The 20,999-nt window shown below is 50.2% G+C and overlaps 1 protein-coding gene and 1 long non-coding RNA gene across 5 annotated transcripts; one reads left to right on the forward strand and one right to left on the reverse strand.

The window, feature by feature from the left end:
* Nucleotides 1–14,090: 14,090 nt before the first annotated feature.
* Nucleotides 14,091–16,316, reverse strand: LOC113194660 (uncharacterized). Of its 4 annotated transcripts, none has more exons than XR_003302323.1 (4): nucleotides 16,161–16,316; nucleotides 15,221–15,293; nucleotides 14,461–14,699; nucleotides 14,091–14,319 (listed from the first exon to the last, which is right to left on the reverse strand). It is a non-coding gene; the product is annotated as an uncharacterized LOC113194660 (long non-coding RNA). The 4 variants fall into 4 exon arrangements; XR_003302321.2 differs by lacking the exon at nucleotides 16,161–16,316 and adding an exon at nucleotides 15,696–16,108; XR_003302322.2 differs by lacking the exon at nucleotides 16,161–16,316 and adding an exon at nucleotides 15,518–16,108.
* A 105-nt stretch (nucleotides 16,317–16,421) lies between these two features.
* Nucleotides 16,422–18,537, forward strand: Ddit4 (DNA damage inducible transcript 4). Its single transcript, XM_026405831.2, has 3 exons — nucleotides 16,422–16,559; nucleotides 16,677–16,929; nucleotides 17,193–18,537. The coding sequence occupies exons 2-3, from the start codon at nucleotides 16,737–16,739 to the stop codon at nucleotides 17,684–17,686; spliced, it is 687 nt and encodes a 228-aa protein (XP_026261616.1). The 5' UTR covers nucleotides 16,422–16,559; nucleotides 16,677–16,736; the 3' UTR covers nucleotides 17,687–18,537.
* Nucleotides 18,538–20,999: the final 2,462 nt, after the last annotated feature.

The following is a 20,999-nucleotide window of genomic DNA, read 5'->3' on the forward strand; positions in this document are numbered from 1 at the left end:
GATGTGGCTCAAGCGGTAGTGCGCTCGCCTGGCATGCGTGCGGCCTGGGTTCGATCCTCAGCATCACATACCAACAAAGATGTTGTGTCTGCTGAGAACTAAAAAATAAATATTAAAAATTCTCTCTCTCTCTCTCTCTTTAAAAAAAAAAGAATGAGTCAGGGCTGGGGATGTGGCTCAAGCGGTAATGTGCTCACCTGGCATACGCGGGGCACCGGGTTCAATCCTCAGCACCACATTAAAAAATAAAATAAAGATGTTGTGTCCACAGAAAAACTAAAAAAAAAAAAAAAAAAAAAAAAAAAAAGAATGAGTCAGGCTGAGGCTGCAGCTCAGTGGCAGAGCACTTGCCTAGCATGTGTGAGGCACTGGGTTCAATCCTCAGCACCACATAAAAAAATAAATAAAGGCATGCTCTCCATCTACAGCTATAAAAAAAATAAAAAAGAAAAAAGAATGAGCCAGGTGCAGTGGCACATGCCTGTAGTCCCAGCTACTTGGGATGCTGAGGCAGGAGGATCACAATTTCAAAGCCAGCTTTGGAAATTTAGCGAGACTCTGTCTCAAAAAAAAAGGAGGGGGAGCTGGGAATGTAGCTCAGTAGTAGAATGCCCCTGGGTTTAATATTTAGTGTCTCTCTCTCTCTCTCTCTCTCTCTCTCTCTCTCTCTCTCACTCACACACACACACACACACACACACACACACACACTCACCAGATGGAGGGTTGGGAGAACAGCTCAAGCTAAGCTAAAAGTGCTTCAGAAGACCTAGATTTAGAGGCTGGGGATGTGGCTCAAGCGGTAGCGCGCTCGCCTGGCATGCGTGCGGCCCGGGTTTGATCCTCCAGCACCACATACCAACAAAGATGTTGTGTCCGCCGAGAACTAATAAATAAATATTAAAAAAAAAAAAAGAAGAAGAAGACCTAGATTTAGAAAGCAAGTGGTTCATTGGGAGAACTGAGGAAAGTCTTTGGAGTCTTCTGAACTCCAGCAGCAAGAAAATTCCTCATTCCTCACTCCAGGGGAGCACCCAGGCATATTATTTCTAAGTAGAAAGAAATCCACTGCTTCTCTGTGGTCTGTCCTTAGGCCTCAGGCCCCAGTCCTGGGGACCATGGAAAATCCTAAAAGATGGCTGGGACACACCTAGACAGGAAGGCCAAGGGGAGACACTGGATGGGGTAGGTTCTGGTCCAGGCACTAGGACCTTGGAGTAAGATACTAAGCAAATCATTTCCCACCTCTCTAGACCTCAGTGTTCAGGATTTATGGATCTTTGGTATTTAGAATAGCCCATGCCTTTTTGAACTAATGAATGACTACAATTCCTGTCTATAAAAAGATTGCTTCCAATGCTGAGATTCTGGGTCTGAGACCCATAGTCATTCCTGTCCAGGATTCTTTGAGCTACAGAAGCTCCATGAAGGAATGAGCATAGTTCCCAGTGCATCCACGGAAAATGTCTGTTGAATGGCTGAATGAAAGCTTGCCCTGAAGTCACTGTAAAACTTGGTCTGATCCTAGTTTCTCATAGTAGCTGCCCTGAGCCCTAGACCTTGCCTTCTGTGCTCCATCCAGAGGAAGAAGATAGAAGATGACTGTATGGAGAGGTAGTATAAGAAAGAAAGAGAAAGGACTCAAGATTTCCAGAGTCTGAAAACCTAATGCATGTTCTCAGGTCGCACTCTCTGTCTCATAACCTGCCCATGCCCCAGAAGAACCTCCAAAGCTTGCTGGCAATGCCCTGGAAATGGACAAGTGCTCCTGAGCCACCCTACGCCCTGCTTGCCCTGAGTCAGGTGCTATAGGAAGGGCAAGAGTTCCCAGCTGGGCACACCCTCCAATGCATCTTCCCTTTCCTGTGGGTTCCAGGCGAGCCCACAGAAGCCTGGTTCCTCCACAATCACAGTGAAACATAGAATTAATCCTGGCTGTCCCCCGGGTAAGCCAGGCCACCAAGGCAGCCAAACCACCACTTACAGCATTGTCTCAATGGGAAAATGTGTTCTGAGCTCCAAGCAACCAAATTACAAGTGGGCTGTAGGCACACCCAGGTAGGAATCCCAGTTTGAACGCTTCGCACCAGTGATCATGCAAGGTACCATCCTGCCCAGCCTCAGTTTCTTGCTTTGAACAAATATCTCTTTAGAAGGTTCTAAAAAAAATAGAAAAAAATAAATAGAGTAAGCTAAATAGACACGATGAACCTCAGCAGCTCATGGGGGGCCTTTCACAGAAAGACCTTGGCGACAAGACTCCAAGCACAGTCCCCCTGCAGGTCCCTATCCAGCTCTGTGCAGGGCAGTATACAACTGGAGTGGAGCTCTGAGCGAGTGTTTATGAGATAAATGAGCTGCTGTCTTAGAAGTCACAGAACATTCCTCTATCTTTGACCTTCTGCTGGCTTTTACTGGCTTATCTGAGCCAAACCCTTCTCCAGCTCCCACTCAGAGCTCCCCCCATCTCTCCAAGAACAGCATTGTTCTGGCTTCCTCTGCTCCAGGTCCTGGGAAGGGGCTGAGCCTCCAGAAGGGGCCAGAAGTCCTGGCCTTTCACCCTGGGCCTGGATGCTAGCCTGGCCTGCAGGCGGGCAGCCACAAAACCAGCATGAGGAGGGCCCTCACCGCCACTGCTGAAGCTCCGTCCCCTCCCGCCCGCCTGGGCTCCCGCCCCTCCCTCCCGGGTTTGTTTGTTTCCCTGCCGCAGCCAGAACGGCCTGTACCGAAGGACGGTGCTGACGGCAAGGGAATCCGTGGGGTCCTAAAGGTCGACTTTCTTCCCTTCCTAGCCCTTCTTCCTCAAATGTCACAGTTTCCTGGCCTTGGACTTGGATTCAGCACAGGGTCACTGGCACAGAGAAGGTCAGACACGTCAAATGAGCCTCTCCAACACTGCACTATGCTTCCCAGGTCCCACACCTCTAGGCGCCTGTCCATCTGTCAGTTTCCCCTCTCTGCAGTACTTCTCACTAGGCCTCCACTGTTACAGTCACCCCACCTCTTTTCCCATCGCCCTCAGTCCTGGGAGAGCTGGGGAAAAAGCTGTGAAGAGGGATGCAGCTCAGTGGTGGAGTGCTTACCCAACATGTGCGAGGCCCTGGGTTCCATCCCTAGCAGCCCCCACCCCCACACAAAAAAATCTGATGTAAGTCATATATGTTCATGGCAAAAACCCAACAGTGCAGAAGGTGTAAAGTAAAAGTAAAAGCTGCTCCTGCACTGGGCACATGCCTGTAATCCCAGTGGCTCAGGAGGCTGAGGCAGGAGGATCATGAGTTCAAAGCCAGCCTCAGCAATTTAGCAAGGCCTGAGCAACTCAGCAAAACCCTGTCTCTAAATAAAATATAAAAAAGGGCTGTGGATGTGACTCAGTGGTTAATCCCCAGTTCAATCCCTGGTACAAAAAAAAAAAAAAAAAAAAAGCCTCTCCAGCTCTCAGAGATAACTCTGTGCACAGCCTCCCTGTGTCCTGGATGGCCACTGGCATGTTTAAGAGCAAGGGTCCTCACGGGAATGTTCTTTTTTTCCTCCAGAATGGGATTAAAGTGTACAAATTGTTCTGTGATTTGTTCTTTTTACCCAAGTGTATCTTGGACACCTTTCAAAAATATCTTCTCCCCTCCTTTTTAATTTTGTTTTTCCTGTTGTTGCTGAGGTGTTGGGATGGAACCCAGGGCCTCAGGCATGCTAGGTAAGCACTCTACCTTTGAGCTACATACACCCGAGCAGTCACCTTTCCCTTGTTTTTATTTCCCCCTTTCAGTACTGGGGATTGAACCCAGGGGTGCTTTACCACTAAGCTACACCCTCAGCCCTTTTCATGCTTTTATTTTGAGACAGGCTTCACTAAGTTGCTAAGATGCTGAGGTTGTTTTCAAATTTCGATCCTCTTGACTCAGCCTCCTGAGTGGCTGGGATTGTAGGCATGTGCTACTGTGTCTTGTTTACCTCTCCCTTTTTAACACCAGATAGTTTTCCATTACTTGGATGTACTATCCTTTATTTATCTGTTTTCCCACCAGAGACATTGAGGTGGTTTTCCATTTTTGCAAAAGCTATCTAATTAGTCTACTACCCTGGGTCTCAAACCTGCAATCCTCCATCTACACCACTACAAGATTCTAATTTGTCATTCCCAGGTGACACTTCTCCCTGGTGTCAAGGTAATTCTAGGTGTCTACCTCCTCCAGGCTTAACCTCCTCCAGGCAGGGTGTGGCCTTGGAGCTCCTGGCAAGGTGTCCCCCAGGCCTGTCAACTCAGCAGTTTTTGAGCCAGTCTCAGTGCTGCTACCCCAGGGAAATGTTCTTAGGCCTCAGGCTACATGGACACTCACTCATTCTTTCTTTTCCGGCATATTTATTGAGAAGCTCCGGGCTGGACAGTGGCAGATTCAGGATGAAATAGACAGCCCCTGGCCTCCCGCAGCTTGCAGTTTAGTGGGAAAGTCAGGCATCAGACACACATAAACATACTTGCAATTACCAATGCAGTGAGTTCTTTGAAAGAAAACAACGGAGGGGAAGGACAGGGACCACCAGGGAAGGCTCTCTGAAGACATGATAGGCACAATGGAGAGATGCCAGCAGACCATGGGATCTGGTTCCCATCCTGTGTCACTCTTGGCACTTCCCATTTATGTGCAATAAGGGAAATCCCCCTTTCAATTTTAACTTTATATGACAATAATAAATGTTATCCAAGTTCATTGGAAACAGAGTTCTCCACTGTCAGGGGCGATCTCTTGCTGATTCCACATTGCCCTGGAGTCACTGGTAGGTTCTAGTTCCATTCAATTCTGGATCATCAATTCTGGATCAAACACTCACTGTGCATGTACCATAGGTTTCTGACGCTGGGATAGGGGTGTGTAGAAGGGGAGTGATGTGGGAATGGGGAGATGTTTAAAGATTTTAAAACATATGTTCACTAGAAGGAGTTCAGTCTGATGGGGCATCAGACCCAGGACATAATCATTTCAATACAAGCTAATGAGTGAGAAGAAAGCAACTCAGCTGCCGCCATGTCAGCTGCACCTGCTCTGGCCTTGACGCCCTGTACTTCACTCCCCAGGAAGGGACTTGACTTCCCAAATCTGTTCATGGAGGGCTTTCTGAAGGACCCTGGCCTAGAGAGATGAGCTGGCACTGTGGGTGCCAGGGAGAAGGGCATCTGAGAGGAATACAGTTGTTCTTAACTTGGGATTGAATCCAGGGAACTTGACCACTGAGCCATATCCTTAGGGCCTTGCTAAGTTGCTGAGGCTGGCTTCAAACTCGAAATCCTACTGCCTCAACCTCCTGAGCCTCTGGGATTACAGGCATGTGTGACTGTGTTCAGCTAGTACAGTTGTTCTTGATATCCATGAAGAATAGGTTCCAGATTCTCTGCTAATACCACAACCCACCCACACTCTAGTCCCTTATATAAAATGGCATAAGATTTGAAAATAAATTATGCCTAATTTCTGATATACTTTAAGTCATCTCTAGGTTATTTACAATACCTAACAATATAATGCTCTGTAAATAGTTGTTACACTATATTGTTTTACTATATTATACTATATTGCAGTACAGACCCGATTTCTCTTTCCTGAATATTTCCTTTTTTAAAAAATTTATTTTTTAGATGTGGATGGACACAACACAATGCCCTTATCTTTATGTGGTGCAGAGAATCGAACCCTGGTCCCACCCATGCTAGGGGGGGCGCTCTACCGCTGAGCCACAATCCCAGCCCCTTTCCTGAATATTTTCAATCCACAGTTGGTCAAATCCATGGATATGGAGGACTGACTGTAATTGTTGTGATGGTAGGAACAAGCTGGAAGGGAATTGAGACCACAGAGGAATGGCATCCCTCAAGGTACAGGGAATCTGGGCAAAGCCAATTATATCAGTTTTGAAAGGAAAATCCCAATGAAAGAAAGGTTAATGTGTGCAAGCATCCCCGTCCCCCCACTCTTCTCAGGGGCCAAGGATTTCTTGCCCCAGATGGGGCACCAGATAAGACAAGATAGAAATCTACTGTTACTTCTGCTAGTCTCACTTCCAGGTCTATATGTCTGTCTCTCTTTAGCATGATAAAAATACTGTAAATTATATGCTTATACTTGTTGATGTTCTCTTTATGATCCACCTTCTGTGGCTGTATATATTTTGCACACATATTACCGTGTAAAGCTGTATACACAAAGCTAGGCATACTGTACTTTATGAAAAATTTAAGAGCTTTTTGGAGATAATTAGAACCATATGTGATTTCCCCCTCCTAGGCTGTGGGAGGGAGATGAACCTACAGATAGGCAAGGGCCTGCCCTGGAGGTTTGCTAGGCTGAGGCAAGGAGAGGGACTTACTCTAAAGGCAAAGGAGAGCTATTAAAAGGTTTGGAGAGGGAGGCCCTAGAGAGGCTGAGCAAAGGCAAACAAAAGGTTGAGCTCTCTTTACCTGGACCTAAGAAAATAGAGGCGTTTCTACAATCAGTGCAGCAAATCCCAAACCAGGTCTGCCCACTCCTCCCTGGGCCTCGGTCCCTGCATCTGTAAAGGAAACCTGTAGGTTGGGGCTGCAGGACCACATGGTCAAACCTGCAAAACACAAAGGCCCAAGCTTTAGGCAGTCCCCGGAAAACCCAGAGACAGTGTGATCCAAATCTGGGGCCACCCATCTCTGGAGTCTGCTGTCTCAGGGCTGGGGTGCTGTTTCACCGGGAAAGAGCTTGGGGAAGCTTCCGCAGGCCTGTGGATGCCCTTCTTCCTAGGCCCAGACACTCTTAAAACTTCCTGGTGAGTGAGGCAACACGCTTTGCTGTGCAGCCCTCAGCAAACACGGAGGCTGCACCAAGTGCTAAAGAAAAGCTCCCATAATAACCATGTGTGATAATAAAAAGATAAAGAGGCAAATAGGTATGTAGGTCAGCTCAAAAATAGCCCCCACCCACTTGGCCTGGGTAACCATTTGTGCCAGGTGGGGACAAAGGGTTTGCTGGCTCCCCCTCCCAAGCTCCTCTGCTCTGCTCTTTACAAGGCTGCCTGAAATAAAAGTTCCTGCCAGTACTAGCTGGGGGCGGCCGGGGCGCTGCCGAAAGGCCCCACTGCGGAGGCAGGCCCCGCACCCTGCGCCCTAACACCACCGAGTAAATCCCGAGGTCAGAGAGCACCGCGGCTGGCCCCTCGGAAGGGCCAAGTCGGGGTTGGGGTGAGTCACAGAAAACCCCCCACACCCCCCTTAGGTTGTGTGTGCACCCAGGAGGCCTCCCCCACCCCAACAGAGATGGCTTTGTTAGCAGGACCCCGTCGTTACAGCCTCGGGGCTGCGAGGGCCTCCTCCGCCTCCCCTCCCCCTCGCCCTCTCCGCGGCCCTCTCCAGAAAGGCGCCGGCCTCGCCGCCCTGCCCCCACCCAGCCGCCGCCGCCGCAGAAGCGCTGAGCTCAGCATCTCGGCCGGACGGTGGGCGGAGCCTACCTTCTCTCGCGGGAAGGCGGGGTCGGGACAGCCCCGCCCCTCCCCTCGTCCCATTCGCCTTCCATACCCCGCCGTCCCCCCCCCACCGCCCCAGACGCACGTTTTCCAAGTCACGTTCTCGCTTCCCCCCAGCAGGGGGTGGTGGGGAACGACCCCTCCCCCAAGTCAGCTGCTCCGCATCTGTCACCTCAGCGGCCCGGCTCCCCTGAGGGCGCACCTCGCCTGTGGGGGGAAGGGGAGAGGGACCTGGGGGTCTTCCCTGCCCTGATCCCCGCTGGCCCCAGACGAGCCACTGCAGACCGCAGGGAAGTGGGGTTAGCTCTTGGGGGCACCAGTTCCCAGAGCCGACCCTAAAAGTTTTGTGTTTCTCTACATTTTTGTTTTGGTTTGGATACTGGAAATTGAACCCAAGGGGTCCTCTACCACTGAGCTACATCCCAATCCTTTTTATTTTTTATTTTGAGACAAGGTCTCCCTAAATTGCTTAGCCAGGGCACGGACTTGGGATCATCCTTCTCTGTCTCCCCAGTAGCTGGGTCACAGGCATGCGCCACCAGGACCGGCTTCTGCATTTGTTTTTTAAATTAAAATACAATAAAATCAGCAGTGGCTCCTGGGTGCCTATGTCAAAGTCTGTCCCTTTGTGGGTTATAAATGGAACAGCTGGAGCCAGAAGGGGCCCCTCTTCTCACACACCACTTCCCAGATGGCCCTTGCTGTGGGGCGCCAGAGTCCTCAAGGAGAGGATTCTGGGAGGGTAATGTGGTGAGAGAATCACTGTCACTTCTGGAACTGAAGGTGTCTGGCCAGAGGGAAACCCCTGGGTGTCAATCTGCCTAGCCATTTGAGTCAGCACTGCTGGGCCCTGCTGAATTCTCCAAGAGGAGGAAAAACTTGATCAGATAAAACAAGAGCCAACCCCAGAGAAAGTTTTTGTGTCAATAACTGCATAGGATTGCAAGTGTCCACTCTACCTGTTCTGCACTCCATTCAACACTCCCACCACCTCCGGCCTTTACATTACCTTTTGGCTCATAACTAAGAGCCTTGGTGGCCAAGGATCAGGAGATTCTCCTAAATCTAGAGTCAGCTCCAGCCTGCTGACTGGCTGTGTGACCTTAGACAAGTTACCATACCTATCTGAACTTTCTTCATTTTCTCACCTGTAAAATAACACCGATGAGCCCTGACCTACCTACATATGCTACATAAATATTACTTTTATTAGTAGAGGTGTAAAAATCCTAAAGGATATGAAAGTGTTTTTTTAAAAACGTGGAGAGGGGCTGGGGATGTGGCTCAAGGGGTAGGGCGCTCACCTAGCATGCGTGCGGCCCAGGTTCCATCCTCAGCACCACATACAAACAAAGATGTTATGTCCCCCGAAAACTAACAAATAAATATTCAAAAATTCTTTTAAAAAAAAAAACGTGGAGAGCCCCATATGGGTTCAAGAGCCTTGTGAGAAGGTGGCAAAATTGCCAGGTGGGACTGGCAGCTCCTACCAACTGCCAGTTCAAGAATTCCAAAGAAAGGTCCAGAATGCAGACCCTGGGCTGCTGCTTTTTGCATAGACCTGAGTTTCCCAAGCCTTTGACTTCTAAGGTCACTGGAGATAAAAATGCATTTCGTGGGTGAGGTTAGAGGTTTGACAAAGGGGTGAGGAAGGAGTTCCCAGGAGGGGAAAGCCAAATTCCTGAGGCCTAACTGCATCTCCTAAGGCTCCCTGCCCTGCAGCTCAGCTCCTCATCAGTAGAGTGGGGACAGACAGGGTACTCCCCAGGCCTGCTGGCCCTAACATTTAAAATCTTTAAAGTTCACTCTACTGCCAGAGTCCTAAAAGGGAGAGCAATTAATTGTCTGTGCTGAAGCATCCTAATCTGGTCTACTCACCAGAGCCCTTTGGGAAACCCAGTGGCTGGACCAAACCCTACACACACACACACACACACACACACACACACACACACACAGTTTCTTCTCTAAAAAAAAGGAGAGAAAGAAAGTAAGCTCATTTGGCTGTCTAGGCCATCTGTAAGACTGGATTCTGGCTGCCCACACCGTGACATCTGATCATCCTTACCTTCACCCCCAGCTCTTTAGCTGGAGGAACAAAGTCCATCCTTTCCCTCTTCCCCCTTTGATATTTGACAGTTGGAAACCCTCAAAAAGTGCTGAGCCCTCTGTAAATGCCTTCTCCAGTAGGGTAGGCCTCCTCCAGACCCCTGACTGTGAACCCCCTGCAGGCCAGGCCTGGTCATTTTTTTTTTCTTATTCTTTTTTTGGCCTGGAATTTTGGGAACAGCAGGTCCACTGAACTTGTCATATCTTTTTCCTTTGCTATGGTCCTTGTGGAGGTTGAAGAGGCCTTTGAGATTCTGTAGCTCTGAATTTCAAAACTGGGTTATGAAAATCTCAAAACTTCATAAAGCAACAGGATAAACACAGTGTTTCTTTCTTTTTATTAAAATATTTTTGCTGGGAGAGATTCATGTCCCTAGTAATTTAAAAGTTTGCTACTAAAATTAACAGATAAAATATAAAATAGAATGCAGAGTTGTATTGTTTTTTTTGTTTTTTGGTTTTTGTTTTTATAAAAACACTGGGCTTCAAAGACATGCTATGCTTCCTGGGGACTGCACCAAGGCTACAGCCTACTAACTTCTGTCCCTGACCCACAGGGCCTGGCCTGGCCTCCAGGAAGTGGCCAGCCATTTAGCTTAGGTTCAGGTACTAACTAAAGAGGGGGCTGCCTATCCCTCCTCCCACTTCATTGCTTTCTTTCGAGGATTCTGTCCCAGGATGGAAGTAAACTGGCAGAAAGCTGTTACCAAGAACAGAGGGGTTTCCAGAGAACCACAGGTTAAGGAAGAGATAGAAGGAGGAGGTTTTAAATCTGGCTGTGTCCCTCAGGCAACTCCCTTGACCACCCTGGCTGGTGGGAATGAGACAAGAAGGCTGGGTGATTCTCCTGGGCTGTCTGGACCTTTGCTATTGCTGGGAATAAACGTGGGGTCTGCAGAATCCTAAAGCTGTTTTTCCAGTCGGTGGGCATGAGTGGTTTATCAAGCCAACCCTTTGTGGGGTTAACACTACCTCTGTCCTGTCCCCAGAGGAAATGACTTCTTGTGAACTTAAGACTCCAACAGAATTGGCTATCTGTGAGCTCACTATTGTCATGTGTGGGCCTTGTCTCCGCAGCTGTATGCCCTCACCCACCCATAACCCACCCTGCCTCCACAAGGAGGCCCTTTGATAGTCCCGTGAGCTACCCAGCTTTTATTCCAGGCCCTGTTTTTCTGTCCAAGAGATCAACAGTCATGTCTGTGCTAAAGATGAGCACAGAATTACCCAGATAATTCTGTATAATAGGATCACACCTAACCTGCCCAGTCATTCAGATTGGGCTTGTGGAAATGACCTCCTCCAGTGATTCCAATTTGGGTGTGTGTGTGTGTGTGTGTGTGTGTGTGTGTGTGTGTGTGTGTGAGCACGGGTGCACGCTGGGGATTGAACCAGGGCCTCGTGCATGCTAACCTCGAACTCTACTGTTGAGCTACAGCCCAAGCCCCTAATTCCAATTATGAATCAGACTTGCAAGCCCCAGGCTGATGGAAGGATTACTGGGCTCTCTGGGCTTCAGTGTCCGGTCTGTAGAAGTCACTATATATGTTCCTCAGGGTGTTCGCAGCTAACAAATTTTAAAAGCTTCTTTGAAAGGCTGCAATACATTGTATTGTTAGTATTTCCATTTCAAAAAGCAGCTTCATTTGCAAAAAGACTCCCCACTGAGTCTTTAACTCACCCTTCAGTAGAACAATCAAAATCCTACTTGAAACCCCCGGCTGGGCTGGCGCCAGCTTTTCAAAAACCATTTTACCAAGCCAGGTGCATTTTATAATCTTGCTATTTTGACCAAGCTGTTTGTTGTTGTTTTAAGTAAAAGAGCCAGAGAAGGCCTGGGAAGACTTTTGCTGGCTTCTTGTCTCCACCTCCTACCAACACTCCAGCCTCTCCCCACAGCCCTGACCCGCGGGCTCCCCACTCCACCATTACTACCCCCAGTCAGAAGTTCCCAAAGAGCTGAGAAGACACTGCAAGCCATGCAGGCGAGCTAGCTGGCCTTTGGGGGTTCCCATCTTGAATTCTCAGGTTCCCAGAATCACACCCCCACTCCAAGATCTGGTTTAACTTCCCAAACCCGACTGGGGCAATGTGCCAGACCAAGGCCCTGGGAACGGGTGCATGGGACAGGAACCGCCTGCACAGGGAGGGGCAGGTGACCGGGAGGGAGTGCTCATTGACTCTAAATTGCAGGCTGCAGTGGGTCCCACGGGAATAGAGCACAGCCCAGAAAGAGGGTTTCTGCATGGTCAGGGCCCAGGACACAGAGGCTGGAACGTGGGGCTTGGTCACCAGCTCCAGAGGTCTGGGTTGCCTAGGCCACAATGACAGCCCACTCCTGCAAGGTGGCTGGTTAGTCTCCTACCAGGGTCACCTCAAGGTAGAGTCCATGTTGCGCATTGGGCAGTGAGTGGTAAGTGATCCCTGGAACACTACTCTCCAGAGTAGGCCACTCAGAAGCAGCCCCCAACCCCACCAACAAGGAACATAAACGTCAAAGATGTTTTGAGGGGAGTGACTGTTTGATGGGCACACTGAACCCTTTTCGAGGACAATGATGTTTTGAAACTATATAGAGGTGACAGTTGCACAACATTTTGAATGTACTAATTGTTTACTTTTTTTTAAAGAGAGAGAGAGAGAGAGAATTTTTTAATATTTATTTTTTAGTTTTCGGCAGACACAACATCTTTGTATGTATGTGGTGCTGAGGATCGAACCCGGGCCGCACGCTTGCCAGGCGAGCGCACATCCCCAGCCCTAATTGTTTACTTTGAACTGGTTAATTTCCTATATGATCTTCATCTCAATTAAAAATATTTTGGCTGGGGGTGTAGAGCACTTGTCTAGCAGGTGTGAGTTCTGGGTTCAATCCCTAGCACAGCCCCCACCCCCAGTACCATTTTAATTCTTAAAGGGAAAGTCCTTTGTACTGTGTCACCTCTCCCTAGCTTCCTGGGTTGCTACCTATGTTCCAGATGGAAAAAACCAAGTTGCTTAGAAGCCTTGCTTCCAGACCCCACCTGAAAAAGGAAATGTTCAAACATGTCCAAGGCCCTTGGCAGTGCTTGTCGGAAAGGGGATTGGAAGGTAGCATCAAGGTCCTATGAAGAGCCATCCCATTGGCCCAGCTAGATCCTGGCTATCCAGGTGTAGATCTGTGCAATTCTGGAAGAAGCCACCTTCGCGCTTCACCTGGCTATCCATTTATCTGTTCATTCATTATTCATCCAAGGGACACTGACCCAGCCTGTACTAGGCACCTGGTACAGAGCTGGCTACTGCAAGATGAGCAGAACACTCTCCTTGAGCATTCCAAGTGGAAACAATCATTAATAAGAGATATACACAGGGTGTGAGAGTGACTTGATGAGGACACCTAAGGGTGAAGGGTTGGGGTAGGGGCGCTGGTGGAAGCAGGTCGGAAGCAGGTCCAGGCAAGCCTGACCTGCAGCCAGCTTTGGCCGAGGGCAGTAGGAGCGTGAGGGGAGAACACCAAATGTAAGTTCACAGGCTCTCTGAGGGCTCTGCAGAGGCTTGGTTCAGAGGCTAGAAGCTGAGCTGCCCTTTCCAGAAAGGCTCCCCGGGGGCGGGGGAGGAGGGGCAGTGTTTAGGGTAGGAAAGGGTGAGTGATGCAATGATAAAGGCTTTCCAGCTCCAGAGACCCTTCTCTCCATCTCCTCAGACAGGTTAAGGAATCCCTCTTCTAGGTTCAAAGGTTCTCCTGGCAGACCAGACATAGGGCCTTGTCCCCCTCTATCTCAGTGTGGATCACACAGGGGAAGACAAGTGAGCCCCCATCCTAAGCCTCTGCCAGTTCTTCTAGCAGGATTCTGTTTATCCTGGGACATACTCCCTCCTAGTCTGGGAAACACCTCCAGGGCCAGGACCTCGGTCCTCCCCACACCCACCCACACCCTCTTAAAAAGCAAGAGAAACCAGCCAGAGGGGGTGGTACACAACTCTGAGGGAGGCTGAGGCAGAAGGATCACAAATAAGATGTCATCCTGGGCAACTTAACAAGACCCTGTCTCAAAATTTTAAAGAGGGCTGGAGATATGGTTCATGGTAAACACATCAGTCTTCAGGATTGGAGAAAGGCGGTGGGGTAGGGAGAGGGGGAGCAACATTTATGGATTTATTTTTTTTTATTTATTATTTAGTTTTAGGTGGACACAATATCTTTATTTTATTTTTATGTAGTGCTGAGGATCAAACCCAGTGCCCCATGCTTGCTAGGGAGCACTCTATCACTGAACCACAACCCCAGCCCAGATTTCTGGGGATTTTTTTAATAATTTTTTTTTGTAGTTGTAGATGGACAGAATGCCTTCATTTTATTTGTTTATTTTTATGTGGTGCTGAGGATCCAACACCAGTGCCTCACGCATGCTAGGCAAGCGCTCTCCCACTGAGCCCCAGTCCCAGCCCTACAGATTTCTTTTGAAAACAAAATTACCCAGTGCCTATTAACATCACACTTTCCATTTGCAAGGAACTCTTTTATTAACAGTTATTAAAGAGACAGTGAATGAAAAAAAAAAGATGCCGGGCACACCTCTAGGCATATAGTCCATGATGGTGTTTGTTGGATAAATGAGTGATTCCTAATAAACTGACCTTCCCAAACTGACTTTGGATACCTTTGCTCATTACTATCCGCTTAGTTTTTACTATTTTTCTTGGTTAATGTTCCAGATTTTTCTGATATATTTCTTTTCTTTTTTTCTGTCAAAAAGAAAAAAAGGAGAAAAAAGGAAATGAAGGGCTAGAGGTGAAGCTCAGGGTCCAGCACACGCTGTGCATAGCATGCATCAAGCCTGGGTCCAAGCCCTGGGGTGGGGGGGAATGGAAGAAAAAGAAAACCACCTTAGTCTGTGCTCAGCTGGCCTGGTGTCCCCAGCTCAGTTAGCCTGGTGGGAGAAATGGATGTTGCTCTGGTAGATTAATTCCCTTATCTCCTCTCCTGAGCAACAGGAAGACTCACTCACACAAGACATCCCCAACTCTTCTTTCCCCCTGAGTCATGGGTGATTTGCTCCAACTCCTCGTCCTTCATCTCATCACCTTGATCTGATGTCTTTAAGGCTCCCAGCAAGTGGTGGAACCTAAAGGATAGAAAGAGGCATAGGAAGAGGTGGTCAGTGTTCAGGCCTTGGAAGCCTCAGGGCTAAAGACTCTTCTATTTAAGATGTCTCCTAATCTGGGGCCCCTGATTTTTTTCCCATAAATTTGCCCCCTAAAATGATTCTCCACCTGTAAAATGGGAGTAGGAATGCAGGGCTTGGATTGGGCCCTTTGCGGTACTAAGTCTTAGTTTGCCCCATGGTCAGTAGGTCGGACTATTTTTTTTTAAATATTTTTTTAGGTGTAGATGGACACAACACAATGCCTTTATGTGGTGCTGAGGATCGAACCCGGGTCCCGCCCGTGCTAGGCGAGCGCTCCACCACTGAGCCACAATCCCAGCCCCCATAGGTCGGACTTTTTTTTTAAAAAATTAAATTTGGGGTGGGGGTGTGGTGGGGCTGGAGATGGCAGTGGCCTGACTTCTTTGGCATGTGTCACATGTCACGCGCAAGCCTGCCTTGGAGCGAGGCTCGTCGGTCTGATCTGGTTTGGCTCCTACCGGCGGTCCAGAGTGTCTGATGTAAGTTTGGTTCTCTCTTCCATCAGTGTCCGCGTGTCCCGGATTGATAAACCTTTAACGAATAAAGGTCGAGATCGTCCAAAACCTCCTCCCACCCCCAGCAACCCACTGTCAGCCCTAGAGCATCGCTGCCAGGCCAAATTTCCTGTGGCCCCGCCTGAATGACGAAACCGGGGATGGCCATTGCACTCTCTGCAAGGCTTGTCTGAGATATCGGTTCCCGGTTTGATGAATTCTGAGTCTTTTAGACAAAGCGGGGACAAAGGGCTCTAGGACCTGGCGGATGCCCCCTCTCGCCGCTGCAGGCGGGGGAGGCCGGGCAGCGCTGCTGTCGGTCGGTCCCTAGGGCCCGCGGATGGGTCAGTGTGTCAGGTCTGTTGTGGGTCCTTGTTCTCGGCCGCTGGGCCAGGGGGCAGGAGCCCAAGCCCAGAAACGAATTCCTCTGACCACCTACCCAAGGCTTCAGCAGTGCAATGGGAGCGGGTAGGACAGGGGACTAGGCTCGTTTGGGGGCACAGATCTCAAGAACCCATCCTCTGGGGCTCTAGGGTAACAGGCCGACAGGCAGGTGGGACCGCGGGGAGCGGAAGCACCGAGCTCAGAGTTGCTCAGTCTTTGGATTCCACCCCCATCCCGATCCTCTCCACGCAAGGACAGCGTGGAATACGTGCGCGAGAGGTGGCCGGGTTAACGTCTGCCCCCCGCGCCGCGGTCCCACAGGCATCCACCGTGAGCCCAGTTGTGCCTTTGAGTCTCAGGCTCCCAGATGCTAGGGGTGACTGTTTTTTCTGCCCGCCGCCCCCCAAGTTCTCCAGTCTCCCTCGAGCTCCGTCACAGGCTACCCCCTCCCCCAGCAACGCGACCCTATAATAAACAAGTCTTTCCTTGATCCTCCCCTGCCGCGAGCGCCCTCAGGGACCTTGGCAGCTGCAGCCGCCGCGGATCCCTTCCAGAAAGGGGGAGTGGCCACGGCTCGGTGTTCTGCCCGGAGCGTTCCGGGGCTCAAGAGGGGCGGGGCCAAGCCGCTGTCACCGGGCAGGAGAGAACGTTGCGAACGTGCGCCGGGAGCCCATTGGCCGAGGTGGGCCACACTCCCGGGTCTGGATTGGGCCGCGGTGGGAAGGGGGCGTGGCCTCGCCGCTCTAGCCCTTATAGGCTGCTCTGCGCTGGTGCTAGGGATCTCAGCAGGCTAAGGGGGAGGTGCGAGTGGGTTGAAGGGACAGGTCTGGGCAGCGCTCGGGGGTTGGCACCAGTTCGCGCACCCATTCAAGCGGCAGGACGCACTTGTCCCAGCAATTCTCGCTGACCGCACTAGCTGGTGAGTGGCCCTTCTGTGTGTACCGTTCTCTGCGTGGGACGGCCTCGGCGATACTGGTCCTAGCAGTCTTGTTCAGCCCCCAGACTGACGCTCCGCGGTGTCCCTCTTGTCTTTCAGCGGCTTCTGAGCTCCGGGATACTGAGCACATCGGCAAACGTCCTGGCGTCTGACCTCACCATGCCTAGTCTTTGGGACCGCTTCTCGTCCTCCTCTTCTTCATCCGCGTCTCGAACTCCCACCCCAGATCGGCCGCTGCGCTCAGCCTGGGGGTCGGCGGCCCGAGAGGAGGGGCTAGACCGCTGCGCGAGCCTGGAGAGCTCGGACTGCGAGTCCCTGGACAGCAGTAACAGTGGCTTCGGGACGGAGGAAGGTGAGCAGTGGGCTGGTGCTGAATGAGACGAGGGTCCGGGGAGGTGAGGAAGCACCGCACTGGAAGGGGTCAGAACCATTTTGGTTTTCTATCATCCCAACAGGACCCAGATTGCCCGGGCGTGGGTATTGGAGTAGAGGGTATACGAATGCGGGGCGGGAACTGGGCAAAAGCTCAGCTTTCTTAGAAAAAAGCACCTCCCCCGCCTGTGTATCTTCTGTGGAAGCTGCTCTAATACCCTTCCTGGTGTGCTCCCCCTCCAGATTCGACATACCTGGATGGCGTGTCCCTTCCCGACTTTGAGCTGCTCAGCGACCCCGAGGATGAGCACCTGTGTGCCAACCTGATGCAGCTGCTGCAGGAAAGCCTGTCCCAGGCGCGACTGGGCTCTCGGCGCCCTGCTCGCCTGCTGATGCCCGGCCAGCTGGTGACCCAGGTGGGCAAAGAACTACTGCGCCTGGCTTACAGTGAGCCTTGCGGCCTGCGGGGGGCACTGCTGGACGTCTGCGTAGAGCAAGGCAAGAGCTGCCACAGCGTGGGCCAGCTGGCTCTCGACCCCAGTCTGGTGCCCACCTTCCAGCTGACCCTCGTGCTGCGCCTGGACTCTCGCCTCTGGCCCAAGATCCAGGGGCTCTTCAGCTCTGCCAACTCTCCCTTCGTCCCTGGCTTTAGCCAGTCCTTAACGCTGAGCACAGGCTTCAGAGTCATCAAGAAGAAGCTGTACAGCTCAGAGCAGCTGCTCATTGAAGAGTGTTGAACTTCGTCCTGGGTGAGGGGCACAGTGCCCCCCACGGCAGAGGCAACGGAACTTTTGGGGTGGAGACCAGCAGTCAGGGGCTGAGGGACTGATGCCTGTGTTAGAAGACTGACAACAGCCACCTGAGGGAAAGAGATGGAGGTGGAGGACTAGTGTTTCCTGGGAAGCTCATGGGGTCTTGCACAGGTGGCTCCCCAGTGGGGCAAATGCCCCTCAGTACTGTAGCATGAAACAAAGGCTTAGGGGCCAATCAGGCTTCTGGCTGGATGTGTATGTAGCATGTACCTTGTTATTTTTATTATTACTGACAGTTAAAACAACAGTGGTGTGACAGAGGCAGGAGGGCAGCTGGGCTGCTCTGGCCTCTGAGGGTTGTGTGTTCATGGTAGTGGCCAGGAGGGAGGGGGGAGTTCTTGGAGGTGGTTTGTATCATGGTCTGAAGGGACCAAGTGTGTTTGTTGTATTTTTTTTTTTTTTATCTTTTTGTTTTTCGGATTGGAGCTTCACTACTGACCTGTTCTAGGCAGCTATCTTACAGACGCATGAATGTAAGAGTAGGAAGAGCAGGTGTTGGGATCACTTGAGATCTTTGACACTTGAAGAAAAAAATACACCTGGGAGCTGCGTCCACCCCATCCCCACCCCATTTCTGGAGAGTTGAACTGTGAGGGGATGGGGCTGAGTGGGGCTGGGGGCTGGAACCCCCTCCCCCAGAGGAGTGCCATCTGGGTCTTCCATCTAGAACTGTTTACATGAAGATACTCACTGTTCATGAATACACTTGATGTTCAAGTATTAAGACCTATGCAATATTTTTTACTTTTCTAATAAACATGTTTGTTAAAACAGTTGGTTGAATCTCATCAGTGTCCTGAAATGGAATGGAGAGGGATGGATTCTGATAAAAATTAGGTTTCATCAGACTCTGGGGTCTACCTCCAGTCCTTTCCAGGGCTGCCTGCCAGCCTGGTAACAAGTATATGGACTGCGCTATCTGTGCCAGGAACCCTGGCTCCCTGCTCTGTGCTGGCTGAAAGCTACCAGGGGAACCTGCTGGAAAGCACCCTGAGGTAAGGGGTGAGTCTGACCTCCCTGGAAGCCAGTCTCTAGGCAGGGAGAGTTCACCTGACTGCCTGGGTTAGAAGGTCCAGGCACAAAGGCCTCCTGAGCCTAAAGTCCCAAAGAAGAGATGTTTTCTTCTTGTGAGAAAAGTCACAGTTCTGTTTGGTCTGCAGAAATTAAAATTACACATTTAATATCTGGATAGGAAAAGGTCAAAAGGAGGAGTTTGAAAAGGACTGCTTAGCTCAAGCCTTGCACTAGACAAGGAACTCTGGGCTCAGAGGGACTGAGTTGCCTCTCGGAGGAGGTGTGGCCCAGACAGGTGTGGAACCACGAACACACAACTGTAAGACAATGCCCTTGGTGACTGACTCCTGCACTCTCTGGGCCCCTATTTCCTTATCAGAGAAGTTGAGATTGGGCCAGCTGAAGGCTACAGCCCTTCCCACTTCTCCCTCCCTCCCACACCAACTGGCCCCTGGAGAGTTGTTATCGCCTTTGTTTCTCTTCCTGGTCCCAGACAGGCCCTGTTTGCCCAAGACTATAAAACAGTGGTTCTACCACTTGATTGTGGAGTCAGATTGCTCTGGGCCCTGGGTAATGCAGGCCTGAGGGGAGAGTGGGGCCCCAGGAACATAGGTTTTCAACAGGGATTCTCCTGAACTTTGGAATAGCTTAGAAGACTCACACCTCTTTGGTAAAACTGCAGGAGTTTTTCCCTCAAATGAATGAACTTAGGTTAGAATTAGATTTGCATATGGATGGTATATGACTACACAGAAGGTGCACAGAGCATATAGTTTTAGGAAGGCCTCACACCAGCATGCTTAGTTCACTCTCCTAATAGCCACCCTGTGGAGGGAGGGGCAGGGGGTTATAGTATTTTACAGATTAGTAGAGGCCCAAGTCCTTGAATAGCCATCTTCTTGGACATGGGCTGACCTTGGCCATTTAGCTTGTTGGGTTCAGGGCTGAAAATGAAACAGGTGGAGCACTTGGGTGGTGTCTGAGAGGTACCTGCTTTCCTAGTTTCAAAAGAGGAGCAAGGAAGACATGGCCTATTGTCTCCTAAGAGTCTTGCTGGTGTTTGGAGGCAGGAGCTGGAAGGCTCCATGATCCCTTTCCAAGCCCTGGAGGCAGCTGAGCACACTCTGCTCCTTTTTGGAGACATTCAGACTGAGACAGGGGTGAAGCATGAGTTCCCCCAGAGAGCTCAACTAGGATGCTCTCCTGGAGCCAGATCGGCTTTCCTTGTTCTCACAAGGCCTGAAAGTTTCCCAAGCAGGACAGAAGGGTGCAGAGAGAGAGCCATGAAGCTTAGGTTTCATAGCAAAGGGAAGAAGCTTGCTGAAGCCTAACCCAATTAGGCCTAGGTCTCCTACAAAGTGGCAAGGAGTTTTGCCCCAGGTGTTGGGCTTCCTAAGAGAAGATGAGGCAGGCTCCTTTGTTGCTTCACCTGAAAGTAAATAAAATTTATAGACTTGCACCACATAGCTGGGCCTGGTAGAGCACACCAGCAATCCTAGCAACTGGAGGCAGGAAGATCATGAGTTCAAAGCCAGCCTTGGCATTTTAGTGAGACCTTGTCTCAAAATAAAAAATAAAAAAGGCTAGGGATGGGGCTGGGGATGTGGCTCAAGCGGTAGCGCACTTGCCTGGCATGCCTGCGGCCTGGGTTCGATCCTCAGCACCCATACAAACAAATATGTTGTGTGTGTCCGCCGAAAAAACTAAAAAAATAAATATTAAAATTCTCTCTCGGGCTGGGGATGTGGCTCAAGCGGTAGCGCGCTCGCCTGGCATGCGTGCGGCCCGGGTTCGATCCTCTGTACCACATACCAACAAAGATGTTGTGTCCGCCGAGAACTAAAAATAAATAATAAAAATTCTCTCTCTCTCTCTCTCTCTCTCTCTCTCTCTCTCTCTCTCTCTCTCTCTCTCTCTCTCTCTCTCCCTCCTCTCTCACTCTCTCTTAAAAAAAAAAAATTCTCTCTCTCCTAAAAAAAAAAAAAAAAAAAAAAAGGCTAGGGATGTAGCTCAATGGTAGAGGGCCCCTGGGTTCAGTCCTTAGCACTACACACACACACACACACACACCTTACATAGAAAATCCAACTTAGGAAAATGCTTTCAGAAATTGTTCTATTTGAACTCCCATTGTATACGATTCCCTTTTATATTTCTATTTCCATTTCATCATGTTACTGTTCTAGAACTTTTAATAGCTTCCACCAGATTTCACTGTCTGCCT

This window comes from Urocitellus parryii, chromosome 5 (genome assembly GCF_045843805.1).
Source record: "Urocitellus parryii isolate mUroPar1 chromosome 5, mUroPar1.hap1, whole genome shotgun sequence".
Lineage (NCBI taxonomy): Eukaryota > Metazoa > Chordata > Mammalia > Rodentia > Sciuridae > Urocitellus > Urocitellus parryii.